General features: G+C 29.9%; 2 protein-coding genes and 1 long non-coding RNA gene across 8 annotated transcripts in view; 1 reads left to right on the top strand and 2 right to left on the bottom strand.

Moving 5' to 3' along the window:
* Window positions 1–13,337, bottom strand: part of LOC136795773 (uncharacterized) — a 305,717-nt gene that overhangs the window by 54,900 nt on the left and 237,480 nt on the right. The gene's annotated exons all lie outside the window — the stretch shown is intronic.
* Window positions 1–13,337, bottom strand: part of LOC106692155 (D-aspartate oxidase) — a 105,407-nt gene that overhangs the window by 46,841 nt on the left and 45,229 nt on the right. The window lies entirely within an intron of this gene.
* Window positions 1–13,337, top strand: part of Naa60 (N-alpha-acetyltransferase 60) — a 35,309-nt gene that overhangs the window by 11,425 nt on the left and 10,547 nt on the right. For 3 of the 6 annotated variants that reach the window (XR_010843438.1, XM_014438103.3, XM_024359093.2), the window contains exons 4-6: window positions 1,072–1,298; window positions 3,437–3,541; window positions 8,036–8,086. Coding sequence is in view for 5 of the 6 variants with exons in the window: in XM_014438103.3 (XP_014293589.1) it covers window positions 1,072–1,298; window positions 3,437–3,541; window positions 8,036–8,086 (383 nt within the window). In the remaining variant the exon portion in view is untranslated. Of the gene's footprint in view, window positions 1–1,071; window positions 1,299–3,436; window positions 3,542–3,634; window positions 3,763–8,035; window positions 8,087–9,206; window positions 9,319–13,337 lie in introns of those variants that run through there. The other 3 variants (XM_014438109.2, XM_014438122.2, XM_014438115.2) reach the window with 3 other exon arrangements.

Genomic DNA, 13,337 nt, shown 5'->3' with positions numbered 1-13,337 from the left:
TTACATATACATACATACATACATGTTTATAGATTTTTTACAAATATTAAAACATCCGATAATAATAAATAGTTTTTATTATTTTTTACCGAATCCAGATCATCTACCTTTTTTTTCAAGAACCGGCCAGCAAGGACCACGCGAATATCATTTTTGATTCATCCCCACACCTTCTGCCTTCCTTCTACTCCAATACCCTTTCATCCTTCTGGACTGTTCCTCCCGCTCTTCCTCAGTTCATTTTCTCCCTCGTCTCGCCTTTTTTCCTACAAAAACCTCAACCTCCTTTAGTTTATTCCCAAAATGCTCTCTATTCAAGCAGTCTTCATCCGTTATTTCTAGTATACTCAGTTCCTCTTTCACTTGTTTTACATATCCCTCAATATTGTTATAGCTGCAGACTTTGTTGAAAATTTTCTTATTTAGTCTCTAATCTTTCATTCTGACCATGTGCCCGTAAAATCCTATATATTTCCTCATTCGATTTTCTCCTATATCTTCCTATTATCGATTACTCTCAGTAAATTAATGATCTCTATGTAAAATCACTTAATTAAAGAAGTTCATTTTACTTAAATATTATTTATTTTTACTGAACTATTAATTTTACTATTTAATTACTTTAATTTAACATTTAATTAATTACTAATAATTTTATTATTAGTTTACTATTAAATTTACTGACATATTTTCAAGCTTTTCCTTTTATCTTATATATCATTTCCTTTCTCACTTTTCTCATGATTTTAATTTTACATTATTTACAATTATTATTTTTATTGTTATTTATTTTTTTGTTTTATATTTTTCATGCCGTTTGTTAGCTCTCATTCTTAACTTCTATTCATATGTTATTCTTAACATGGTCATTATCTTGTTTTTACTTAGTCCTGCAGAACAGCTAAAATCTCGGCCGGTACGTTGACACAATAAAATAAGTGCCAGTCCCTCGACCATCTTCTAGTATTAATCCATGGTCAATAATAAACACATCATAATTGTTTTAATGATTCAATTATATTTGATTCACTAATCATATGATATCATAGAGACCTTATTTATTATTGGCAGGACAGGAGCATTTTGTCTTCAAGCTATGGCAAGTCTGCTACAGTGGCCTATATGCTGTCCCTGGGGGTTTCCGAGGAGCATCGGAGGAACGGGATTGCATCCCTACTCCTGGACAACTTAGTGTCACACCTCACCCTGCCTGAGAACAGGGACTGCAAAGCTCTCTTCCTTCATGTACTCACGAGCAATAAGCCTGCCATCCTCTTCTATGAAAACAGAAACTTCAAGTGAAGTATCATTTTTTTATATGTGCCATTTATACATTGGTTATAAATTATTTTATTATTTGTTTTATTTTCTTGAAAACCATTTAAAAAAACAAAACAAAGGACCCAACTTTTATGGTGTGTTTAAAAATATATTTCCATCCAAAAACATTTATTTTGTGTATAATTGAATTGTTTAACCCATATTGTGGTGATTAATCCCAACTTTGGGATGAAGAGGTTCCCCCATAGAAAATATTTGAAAATAAAGCTGCTTAAAAGTACAGTTTAAGGAACATTTATTGTGCATTCCCAAAGCTATTTTGGACCACTGTCTTGTTGGGAATCACTGCACAGATTTCTTATATTATGTCGACCACACTTATATTTAAATCTTTACGGTCAACTACACATACATACTTATAGTTTTAATTCATCAGTTGGAATGATTGAAGTGTAGGTCCTGTATTTATGGTATTTTACATCTAAGTGAAGTATTTCTTTTCCTTAAAATAGGATCTAAATAATCTATGACAATAAGTGTGCGAGAGGTGGTGGAGAATGCACAGATCTTAAAATTTTGTTGCAATGAGCTTAAAGTTTTGAAACAATGAGCCTGGTTCCAAATGAAATGTTTGAAAAAAAACAAAACATATTTTTTACTTAGTCCTCTTTACCACTTCATGATTAAATTGTGTAGAAGTATCAGTCGGTGCTTTCTGCTTTTAACACTTTGACCATGGTTGACGATTGACGACACATTGTCGTTAAACCATGGTAGCTTGGGAGAATTTAAATGTAAAATAAGAATAATAGAAGCAGAATTATAAATGAACTTATAAAATTTTTGACAAAACTCTCTTTCTCTTTCACAATAATAATAACTTGTTAACTGCTAAACCAATTATTATACAGAGTCAAGTTAACATTACAGTAATATCATGACATTGTTTTCATCGTGTACGATGGTTTCCAACTGGTGGTCTGCATGAGAGCCTAGTAACAGAAGTTTGGTGGGGACTTATTGTTAGAGCTGTTGAGCACCTTGACTACAGTTGACGACATATTATCATCAAGTCAAGGTAACTTAGGGGCACAAATGATAATAAACTATGAGAGGTCTTTTATCTAGTTTGTTTGAAGTTGTGGAAAGAGTTCTCGCACCTTCCTTTCCCCTTATACTGTCCCAAATCATATTTAGTGCTGTCCTAGCTTACACCAGCTCATTCATTCTGGATTCTGCTGCCTTTGAGGATTTTTTCACTCCTTATAATTTTTTATACCATCAAATTTACATTTACTTATGTATTCTATTACTTTACCCACTTCCAATGACATGTTTTACGTGTTCAAATGTTTTTTTAATTGTTTTGAATTATTTAACATTGTCTGAATGTTTTATTAAAAATGTGGTGAAAATGAGTTATACAATAACTTTTTAGAGTCCTTATTAAGTAATTCGGTTAAAAAACCTGTATCAGTTAATTGGATGCATCGATTCAGTGGCGTATGCTGGTGCTGGTGCTGGGAGTATTGATCATGATTAAAAAAATAAATATTTCAATTTATACATTATATAATGCTTATTTAAATTAATAGAAAAGGAAAAAAAAATTGTACTTTTAAATGGTTTTCCAGGGGAACGTCTGTGGTCCAAGTGTCAATTACTATAAAAATAAATAAGTAAATGATAGTAATTATATTATAGTTAAAATATATATATTTTTTCGTTTGTTATAGATTTTGTTATAGTTTCTTACCATGGAATCAGAGCAAACTTAACCAGGCCCTAGACAATGAGCCTTTTTAGACTTTGGACCCTACCTTAACCACTGGTCACGTGACCTATGGTGGGAGATTTGAATTTAAATTTTTAATTCGACCTAACCTTAACCACTCTGGTGACCCATGGCTGGGGAATTAAATTCAAATTTAGCTCGACATAACCTTAACCACGTATAATTAGGTTACTCCAGCTTTTTATTCACATGACCATTGGGCCACACCCTCTTTTTTAGTCACGTGACCATTAGGCCACTCCCCTTTTTCGTCACTTAGCCATTCCAGGGGAGCGCCCGTGGTCAAAGTATTAACTATCAAAAAATAAATAAATAATAGTAATTCTATAACAGTTAAAATTTTTTTTTCTTTTGTTACAGATTACATAGTTTCTTACCATACTACTACTCCATTAAAGGAACAAGGAAAGATGGATTTACGTATGTTCTATACCTCAATGGAGGACACCAACCTTGGGCAGTATAATATCCTTTTTTTATACTATAAATTTATTAGTTTATATCTGTAATTGAATTTTAAATTTTCTATATATGTTATCTATTATTGTATATTTGCAGTTGAGCAATTCTGTTAGATACCATCGAGAGGGGGCTCTGGAAAAGTGATATTCCAATTACAATAAGAAAAATTGAAGCCAATTTAACCAATCAAAGTCTAATTCAAAATAATAAATCTTTTAACATTATTCTGTATTATTTATTTAGAAAATTATTATTTAATTTCAGAATAACTAATAATAATAACACTAATAGCAAGTGATACAGGGCTTTTTAATATTCCATGATAATTGATAATATTCTAATTCCAATATGAGCCCTTCTTTGACTGGAATAACTGTTTTAGACATTAATTGGTTAATTGTTAGATATTGTATTAACAGCCTTTGGGATGTTGGATAAAGCCATTTCAATTCGGTTTACCAATGGGAGACATGCGAGCATCTGAGAAACCTGAAGATAAATTTTACAAAGCAATTCATTAGTCTCAACTCTAGATCAGTAGATAGCCCTCCATAGACCTAGGAACCGTAGTCGAAGTGGGAAAAAGCGAGAGAGGATACTAGGAGCTGACGGGTATTGTGAGGAATGGAATTACTGGAGATGAAGTCCCAGTCTGAAATTTAGGAGAAGATATTTCAGATGAAGAGGTGAAGCCTCATTATGAATGGAGGATAGGATATTTCAGATGAGGAAATGAAACCACAGTCTAAAATTTAGAAGATATTTCAGTTGTGGAGATGAAGGTGAGAGTTAAGAACAGAGATAGAAACCACTTCATTAAATAAAAGTCAATAGGATTAATAAATATGCAGAACTACTGAAGAGATTTGTAATCTACCACAGTGCAATGCATCTGACAACTCCAACTTGTTTCAGCTTAATACCTAAAGTAGTAATAACGCAGGGATATTAATTGTAACTGAGAAGTGGTTATATCTATTATTTTTTTTTTGTTCAGTATATTATTTTTATCTTTTTTATTATATAAAAATATTTCTTTTTATTGGGTTGTAAAATAAGTTGATAGCGTTTTTCACTGGTAATTTCAATAAAAACTTCAGATTCTCATAGCTCTGGTGTGGCTGGGGGCTACCGCCTACTGCTATGATAAAAATAATGTTCAGAACTGCATGATAAAAACTGTATGATTCATCATTAACAAATTCAAAACATCTTTTAACTAATTCAATCTCATTCTCTTACTCTTCATTTTCTTTTGATACTTAATAATCATTAATTAGGACAATATCTTTTTTATTTCGATTAGATTTATCCAACTCTTTAATCAAATCAATTTTTTCCAAAATAGGAAAAGATTTTTGTGAACTGATTTCTAGAATCCGAAAGTAAGTTAGTTCTGTATCCATAAAACTAAACAAGCTTTGAATTCATAGAAACATTATCATGACAACTTAGACATTCTTTAGAATTACGTTTGTGGCGTTAAGGACTGGTGCTATATTTAAAACTTCCAAGTCGACCTGTTTTGTTTTTATAAGTTATAATGTTATAAACATTATAACTGAGAAGTCAGAAATCAAAATATGTTTATTTGTACATAAATACACAATAAAAATGTGGAAATTTAATTTTAAAAGGCTTGAAATAAATACCATCGTTGATACACGTACAATGCTATTATTTGAACTAACTTTTTGAGTTCATTTGTCCACTTTATTTTACATGTTGGATAGTTGGCATTGCAGCTTGTTATTGTATAAACATGTTCTAATATTAATATGGTCATATTCTTGTAATGTTTTTTTTATTTTATCGGTTAGGCTTGATATCTATTGCAACAATGAAGAATTTAGTATTTTCATTATCCAGTGTTTTACCTTTTTCTATCTCAATAGTATCTGTGACAGGAACCTTTTTATTGTATTCACTGTAAAATGCATTTTTTCTGATTTGATGTTTTTTTTTGTTATTTTGCTTTGCTTTGCTAGTCTGACTGTTTTTATTTCTATCTTTGTTCTATTTTTTGTATTATTTTTGGGTATATGGTTAGTATTTATTTTGTTGTACCAGATTCTATTGATTAATCTTTTTTAGTAAAAATTGTCTACTAATATATTGTATATTTCTGTCTTGCTTTGTTTCATGTAAATGTTATCTCTGAGGTTGGTTGCTCCTTCTATTACATTTTGGCTAATGACTTATTATATTTATTGTTTGAGAGTGGTTTATTTTATTATTAAAACAAACACAATTGATCCAACTTTTACTCTCAACATTCATTTCACAACACCTCCAACATTTCGGCCCTCAGGGCATTCTCAAGGAGACAACCTTAAAAATTGATGTCATATATCCTTTAAAATGTTTATTGCAGGCTAATTGCCCATGTCATATCTTTAAAACAAAATAAATATTAAAGTAATATCATAACAGTTCCAAACACTATTTTTAAATTGATTATTCACTTAAAAAATTTTTATCATTTAAACTTAAACCTTTTTCATTCAAATATTGTCTATATTTAATCTTACTAACATAAGGTTCTGTTATTAATGTTGTTAGTAAGATTAAATATAGACAATATTTGTGTGAAAAAGTTTTAAGTATAAATTATAAAAATTTTGTAAGTGAACAATCAATTTAACAAACAGTGTTTGTTACATTAAAAAATTTATACATTACATAAAAACACAAACATTAAAACAGTGTTTGAAGCTGTTGTGATGTTATTTTAATATTTATTTTGTTTTAAAGATATGACATGGGCAATTAGCCTGCAAGAAACATTTTAAAGGATATATGACATTAATTTTTAAGGTTGTCTCCTTGGGAATGGCCTGTGGGCCGAAATGTTGGAGGTGTTGTGAAATGAATGTTGAGAGTAAAAGTTGGATCAATTGTGTTTGTGTTAATAATTTTTGGCTATGTTTATTTTTTTATAATTAGGGTGGTTTGAAAAATAATTTAATAATCTATTGCTTTTGTTATATATTTTTTGTTCATTTAGTGGTTGTTTTGTTATTATCTAAAATAATATCCATATCTAAAAATCTGATTTTTTTATTCTGAGGTTTTTTTTGGTGAATTCTATTCTTTTGTGGTAATTATTAAATAAATCTAAAATTTCATTGTAACTATTGTTATGTTTCTTAAATCATCTATATATTTTTTTACTAAAACTAGCTGACTCAGCAATTCTTTGCTATTACTATATTTAAGGATGTATATAAATTTAATAAACAAAATTGATAGTTTGTTATAAATTATTGTATACTTTATTATGATTTAGTTACATAAATTATTTTTGGATAACTACCCACACTGCATCAATAGTACTATATTGAAAAAATTCAGACCAACTGACCTATTTTAGCACCTCAAGAAACCCTTAAATATGAAATTTCGCAAAAAAATAGAAAATAAAATATTTTAGCCCCAAATTTTCATCCTACATCAGGCCTTTAATTTATTTTAAAAAAAAACAAAAACAGAAATAACTTCTATACTACTCAACCAATCTACACCAAACTTGGCAGTGGTTAAGGGATCTATTAACTATAAAAGGCAAAAACCGTGTCTAATTAAACAAATTATAAATATAATATAGTATAAAATAAAATGTTTGATAATCTTTCTTTTATTTGAAACCTATATTTCGGCCTTGTAACAACATTAAATCAACATTTAGTTGATGTAGGCTGAAAGAGCTGATATTCAACTTTTTAACGGTGAAATTGACATAGGAATAATGAATAGGAATAGGAATTATGAATGATCTTATGAAAAATTGACATCAGGAGAAAAAAAAAATTGCAAATAAATCAAGGAGAAAAATTTTGAGTTTTTAATTTCCTTGAAAAATGGTATTTAGCACTTTGAGACAACACTAAAAACGAATATGATTTGTTTTTTTCTAAAAAAAAAAAATTGTGATCTACTTTACCCCGAGCCACATTATGTTTTTATATTGATTACAGTGATATTTTTTTCTTTTTCTTTGGAAAGAGACTAATCGAAAGGTATACAATAATTGTGAAAAGAACGTATACTTTCCGAATTACAAACCTATAACGCTTAATTTTGTTCATAACTTTTTTATACTTGAGAATTCGGGGATTTCATTATCATTAAATCTTCCCACGGTGAAAGGGAACATTTTGAAAAAAAAATCTGCTCATAAATTGGTCCAGTCATTTTAAAGTTTATTGTGAACAAAAATATATATATATATAGGGAGATGGTCAGGGTTGCGGTCAAAAAATATATATAGAATATTGGTATTATTTTTGTCTTTATTAGTTGTGTATTTAATAAATTGTTTAGGTATATGCCACTTAAATTAATTTTATAATCTTTACTGAAAGAGTTTATTTATTTATTTTTTAATATGGATAATGTAAATCATTAGAAAAAGGTGAAAATTACAAGTTTTTGTTTATTATTCTTTTAAGTAATATATTCAAAAATGTTCTATAATTTCCTTAATGTTATGTTTACTGACTATGTGAAGCATTATGGCCAGTTCCTATTTAGAGGAGATCTTTGCAGGTAATTATTTATTTTATTTATTCTATCGCTAGCGGTAATTTAAATTTATTCTTACAAAAAGTATTTTGGATAATTGTAAACTTCATTATTATTTATATTAAGTATTATGGATATCAAAATTGATATGTTCTTGTCTATTTTATACTTTTAATTTTGAATTTATAACTTTAAGCTGGGCGTCCACTGAGACCGATCCACTCCAGCCCGCTTTTCGAAGGTAAAATAATATGCTTTTAACGCCATTTTCCAATTTCAGGCACGTTTTATATATGTTACTTGATTTCACTATCTTAAAGCTTCCTCTTCCTGTTTTAAATTAATATTTCAAAAGTGATAAGGACCATCACTCCCTTGGGGTCTTAGTGGGGTGGGTCTGGCCGAGAAGGTTTGCCTTTTTTTGTGTTTTGATCTCCTCTTGTGAGATTGTGACATGTCGTACATCGACCAACCAACTCACTATAAGTGTCTGTTTCATGCTGTTTTTTAATTTCAAGCGCTTTTTAAATATCGCTTGATTTAACTATCTTTAGTCTCCTCTTTCCATTTTAAGCAAATATTTCAAAAGTAATATAGGACCATCACTCCCTAGTAATTTTAGTGGGGCTGGTCTGGCCGGGAAGGATTGCTTATATTTTGAGATTTCCTCTTGTGAGATTGTGACATGTCGTACATAAACCATCATACTCTTTATAAGTGTCTGTTTCACGCCATTTTTCAAGTTTAAATATTGCTCTATTTAACTATCTTAAAGTTTCCTCTCCCCATTTCAAGCAGATCAATATGGCTCTATGCCATAAAATTAATATAATACAAAGGAAAAAATCGTTTAAGAATTCAAATTTCCATAAATCCCCAAAAGATACTCAGATTATGATGTGAGATTTTCGACGATTTTGTTATTTGCATTTGTTCTTTCTGCCCGCTACACCACTCCACTCTGTTTTGGCCTTTATCTATTTATTACATTAGTTTAAAAAACCAAAGTGGAATATTTTTCTATGGGCAGACATGTCGAGTCTCAGTGGGCACCGTTATATTTCTAAAATTTCAAATGGTAAACTCAGTCACAACTGACTGGATTTCAAGAGGTTCTCTTTCTTATGATCCATATTTTCCACAGGTTCATCTTTAGAAATTTAACCAGGTGGACTACAGTAAAAAAAATATAATTGTTTCCCTGTTTTAAAAAGAAAATAATTTAAAATAAAATTTATATTGGTTGAGGTTTATATTATTCAAGGATTGTTGTAATGTTTATTAAAATTAATGAATATATTAATTTTTTTCTTAATGTGGTGGTTCCCAACCTTTTTTTTGGTTACGGAACTCTTTTGTTGAAATAGGGAAGTGGTGGAACCCCTACATTATTATTTGATACAAATGGAGTAATTTATCTTTTGAGTAAAATCTAAGAAATGCTAGGATGTGTACACAACACCTGTGCAAAATTTGAAAAAAAATCTAAAATGGTAAGCTTCAAAATTGTGTTGACGTGGAATGACCCATTCCTGAATTATTTTGTGGAATCCATGGAAGTGGATCGCAGAACTTCAGTTGGGAACCACTATCTTAATATCTTATAATGATATTAACATGATATCTTAAATGTAAGCTACAATAATTTAAATTTATTGTAAGCGATTAGAATTCGGCAAAGAAATGAATGTGAGGTATTAAGAACCTTAATGTAGTGAAACTTCTCTTTAACAGAAATCAGTGGAAAATGATAATTTGTCTACTTACTTGAAGTGTCCCTTTATGAGAAAAAAGATTTCACAATATAAACCTGTTCATAATTTGAAACAGCATAAAATATTATGAAATAAACAAAAGTGTGCAATGAAAAAGCAACAAAACATGTTAATAAGAATTCGTAATGTTTTTATATTTTACTAGTATACCCATTTGAGAGCATTATATATGAGGAGATGGTCGAGTGTGTGTTCCGTAATGACTAAACACAAATAAGTTAAACTTATTTTATTTTTATCATTACTAACCACTCCTCTGACCATATCTTCACCTCATATTTAATCTATGGTCAACAATAAAACCTTACTATGAATTTCACATTGTATATTAGATATAGCAGAGTTGGGCAAAAATTAGCTATGGATGAAACTAATATCTAAAATTGCCATGGATACAACCCTTATTTATGAATGAACCATCGATAAATAAATATCGTATTTATTAGATATTTATAGATGATGATAATAATAATAATAATAATAAATTCTTCACTTTTTTTGAGACATGTCCCTTTACGTAAATAATTCAAAAAATAGTAAGAAGGCTTTAGAGCCTTAGGGTATCAAATAAAAGTAGAAAAATTACAAATCATAGTAAAGATACTTGTTAGTCTTAAAACAGGAAAAGTAAAGAATATAGGAAGATAAACCAGGTGGCGGTCAATAAAGGTATCAAAATAGTGAAAGAAGACTATTTATTATTAACCAATGTTATGCCCCACTTTGCAGGGCTTTGTTAGATTGAAACACAGCGGACGAATGTATGAATCATTTGTCCGCTGTGTTTCAGGACTATCTTCTTACAATCTACTTCATACGGTCAACTATCTTCTTACAATCTACTTCATACGGTCAACTATCTTCTTACAATCTACTTCATACGGTCAACTATCTTCTTACAATCTACTTCATACGGTCAACTATCTTCTTTCAAATCTTTTTTATTATTAACCAATGTTTCGCCCCACTTTGTTAGGACTGTTAGATTGAAACACAGTGGACGAATGTAGGAATCATTTGTCCGCTGTGTTTCAGGACTATATTCTTACAATCTACTTCATACGGTCAACTATCTTCTTTCAAATCTTTTTATTATTAACCAATGTTTCGCCCCACTTTGCAGGGCTGTCAGATTAAAACAAAGATGACAACTGAGTTCATCAGTAAGACCTGGGATGTTGCAGCAAATTTTTTTAAAAAAATTAATCAACCAGAAGTGCCACTTAATATAATAAATTTTTTAATATAATTAAAAATATCCTCAACGATTTTGATGAAACTCATTATATCAAGTAATCATTAATACCAGCTGAGATATTGTCCTCGTTGAAACGGTTTAGATGCTAATTTACAAAATATCATTCCCATAAATATCTTTAATTTTGTATGTTTGAAAACATTAACCATCTCACATTTTTCAAGTAATAAAAATTGTCTAAATATCAACTAAGAAAGAAATTTGTAATTAGATAAAGAAAAAAAATGTTTTTTCCACAACCAGCTAAGACAAATTGGGAAATTAGAAATAACTAAGAGTACCAGATGTCTTCTGATCCCATTGTATGATACACAGCTTTTTTGTATCTGTTATATTCTTGGAACAAGTAGATAATCAGTTTTTTATTTCTATTTAAGAAATACTTATTATTTTGCTATTTATTTATATATTTAATGACATTTACAACTGAATTTACATAACAGTACATCCAGTAAATTTGATGTAAGAACAACATGATATGTTACAGGCGTGTAGAGAAACTACCCATTAGTAGCACTCTGATAATTAAATTATAAGGTCTCGAGGCCATCTTCTTTTCTGACTGAGGATTGTCAGGAATGCAAGAGGAAGCTAGGTTAGAAACTAGTGGGTTTTGGTGGTTAGGGAGTCTATAATGGAAGGATTGATATCTGGTTGGTAGTAGTTAATACTTTTACTAACTTACTACAATAACAGAAACTATACAATAGTTTGTTGTCAAGGCTTATAAATGTGATAGTTAATGTTATAGTTGCTTTATTGGTATTACTTTGTATATTTACTGGAACCAGCTACAACCTAGGGAGAATCACGTATAAAAGTTATGCATTCAGCTAGCAACTGATAAGGGTTAATGGTTGTTGATGCTATTCAGTGCTATATTCTCCCTTCGGTAGTATAAATGCATACTAAAATTGGAACAATACTGGAAAGATAATCTAGAACTTTTATGCATGGATGAAATGCAAAATCTTCTCCATTACATGGACCAGGATAGCTCAATGAGTAAGGCACTGGATACAATAAACATTGAAAGATTTATAGTTGATCGAATGTAATAGATTGTTGGAAGATAGTTTGGGTAGCAGTCAAGAACTCATACACAAACCCTCTGTCTCGCCTTCTTCCAACACTTTTTCTATACAATTCTCTTCCTTATATCTTCAACCTTTCTGATACAGATATACAGAAGTCACTACAATCCACTATTCCTTACGTCTTGGTTTAAATTCTCACAATAAGCTTACCTTTTTAGTAACTCAAGAGATTCCATAACTCTTCAGTACTCCTCCATGTAGTTTACCAGACTCCCTGTTATACCCAAAATTGTAATTCTTCTAATAGCGGGGAAACCTAAAACTCGTATTTGCCTACACATATCATCCATCAACTTACATGATCCATTAGCCTTCCGACTATCTGAGCACACTCTGACCCTCAACCACTCTTTTAACTTTGATAAAGCCTCTATCCTCGCAGTCCACAAACAAAAAATACCTCTTTTTTTTTTTTTTTTTTACTTTTTTTAAAATTAATATCTCTTCTCCCCCTCTATTATGTATATTACCATTTATAGTTTACCTAATTTAAATATTTTTTTTTTACAATGTTTACTTTAAAATTATTTCCGTTATTGTGGTGTGCTAACTGCCATCCCTACTCCTTCCAATACAAATGGCTCAGTCTGTCTTTGACTTCCGTCAAAACAGGTCTGAATTCTGTCTCATCATTTGATTTTATTCTTTTCTTTTTTCATCTCTTAATTTGTACTTTCTTTAATATTTCTTCTTTTGTCCATCTGTTACTATTACCCTTTTCATTTACTGTTTACAACCTTTAATTTTTCTTATTATATTTTACTTTTCGTTGTATACCCCTGTTGTGTTCCACTTATGTTTTTTTTTTCTTTTTGTAACTATGTCAAGTGTTTGTATCTTTTTTAGCCCTGACGAAGCCCTGCAACGTGGGGCGAAACATTGGCTCAATAAAAATAGTATAATTATTTACTATTTGAGTTTTCTTGACCGCACTCGAACCATATTCCTTTCAAAAAAATACCTCATTAAGACCTTTCTATATCAATCTTGAAGAAAAACCAGTTAAATGTATAATTGATAAAGATTGTGTCTCCCTTACTTACAGACATATCTTATCTTATCAAAAATGATTAACTCAGACTATTTTGTACTCATCCATTTACGTCTATTATTTTTAATTTATCTATCTATCTATCTATGTATAT

This window comes from Halyomorpha halys, unplaced genomic scaffold (genome assembly GCF_000696795.3).
Source record: "Halyomorpha halys isolate HHAL.00 unplaced genomic scaffold, Hhal_1.1 Scaffold53.1, whole genome shotgun sequence".
Lineage (NCBI taxonomy): Eukaryota > Metazoa > Arthropoda > Insecta > Hemiptera > Pentatomidae > Halyomorpha > Halyomorpha halys.
Note: the sequence above shows the minus strand (reverse complement) of the source record. Positions and strands in the feature narration are given on the sequence as shown.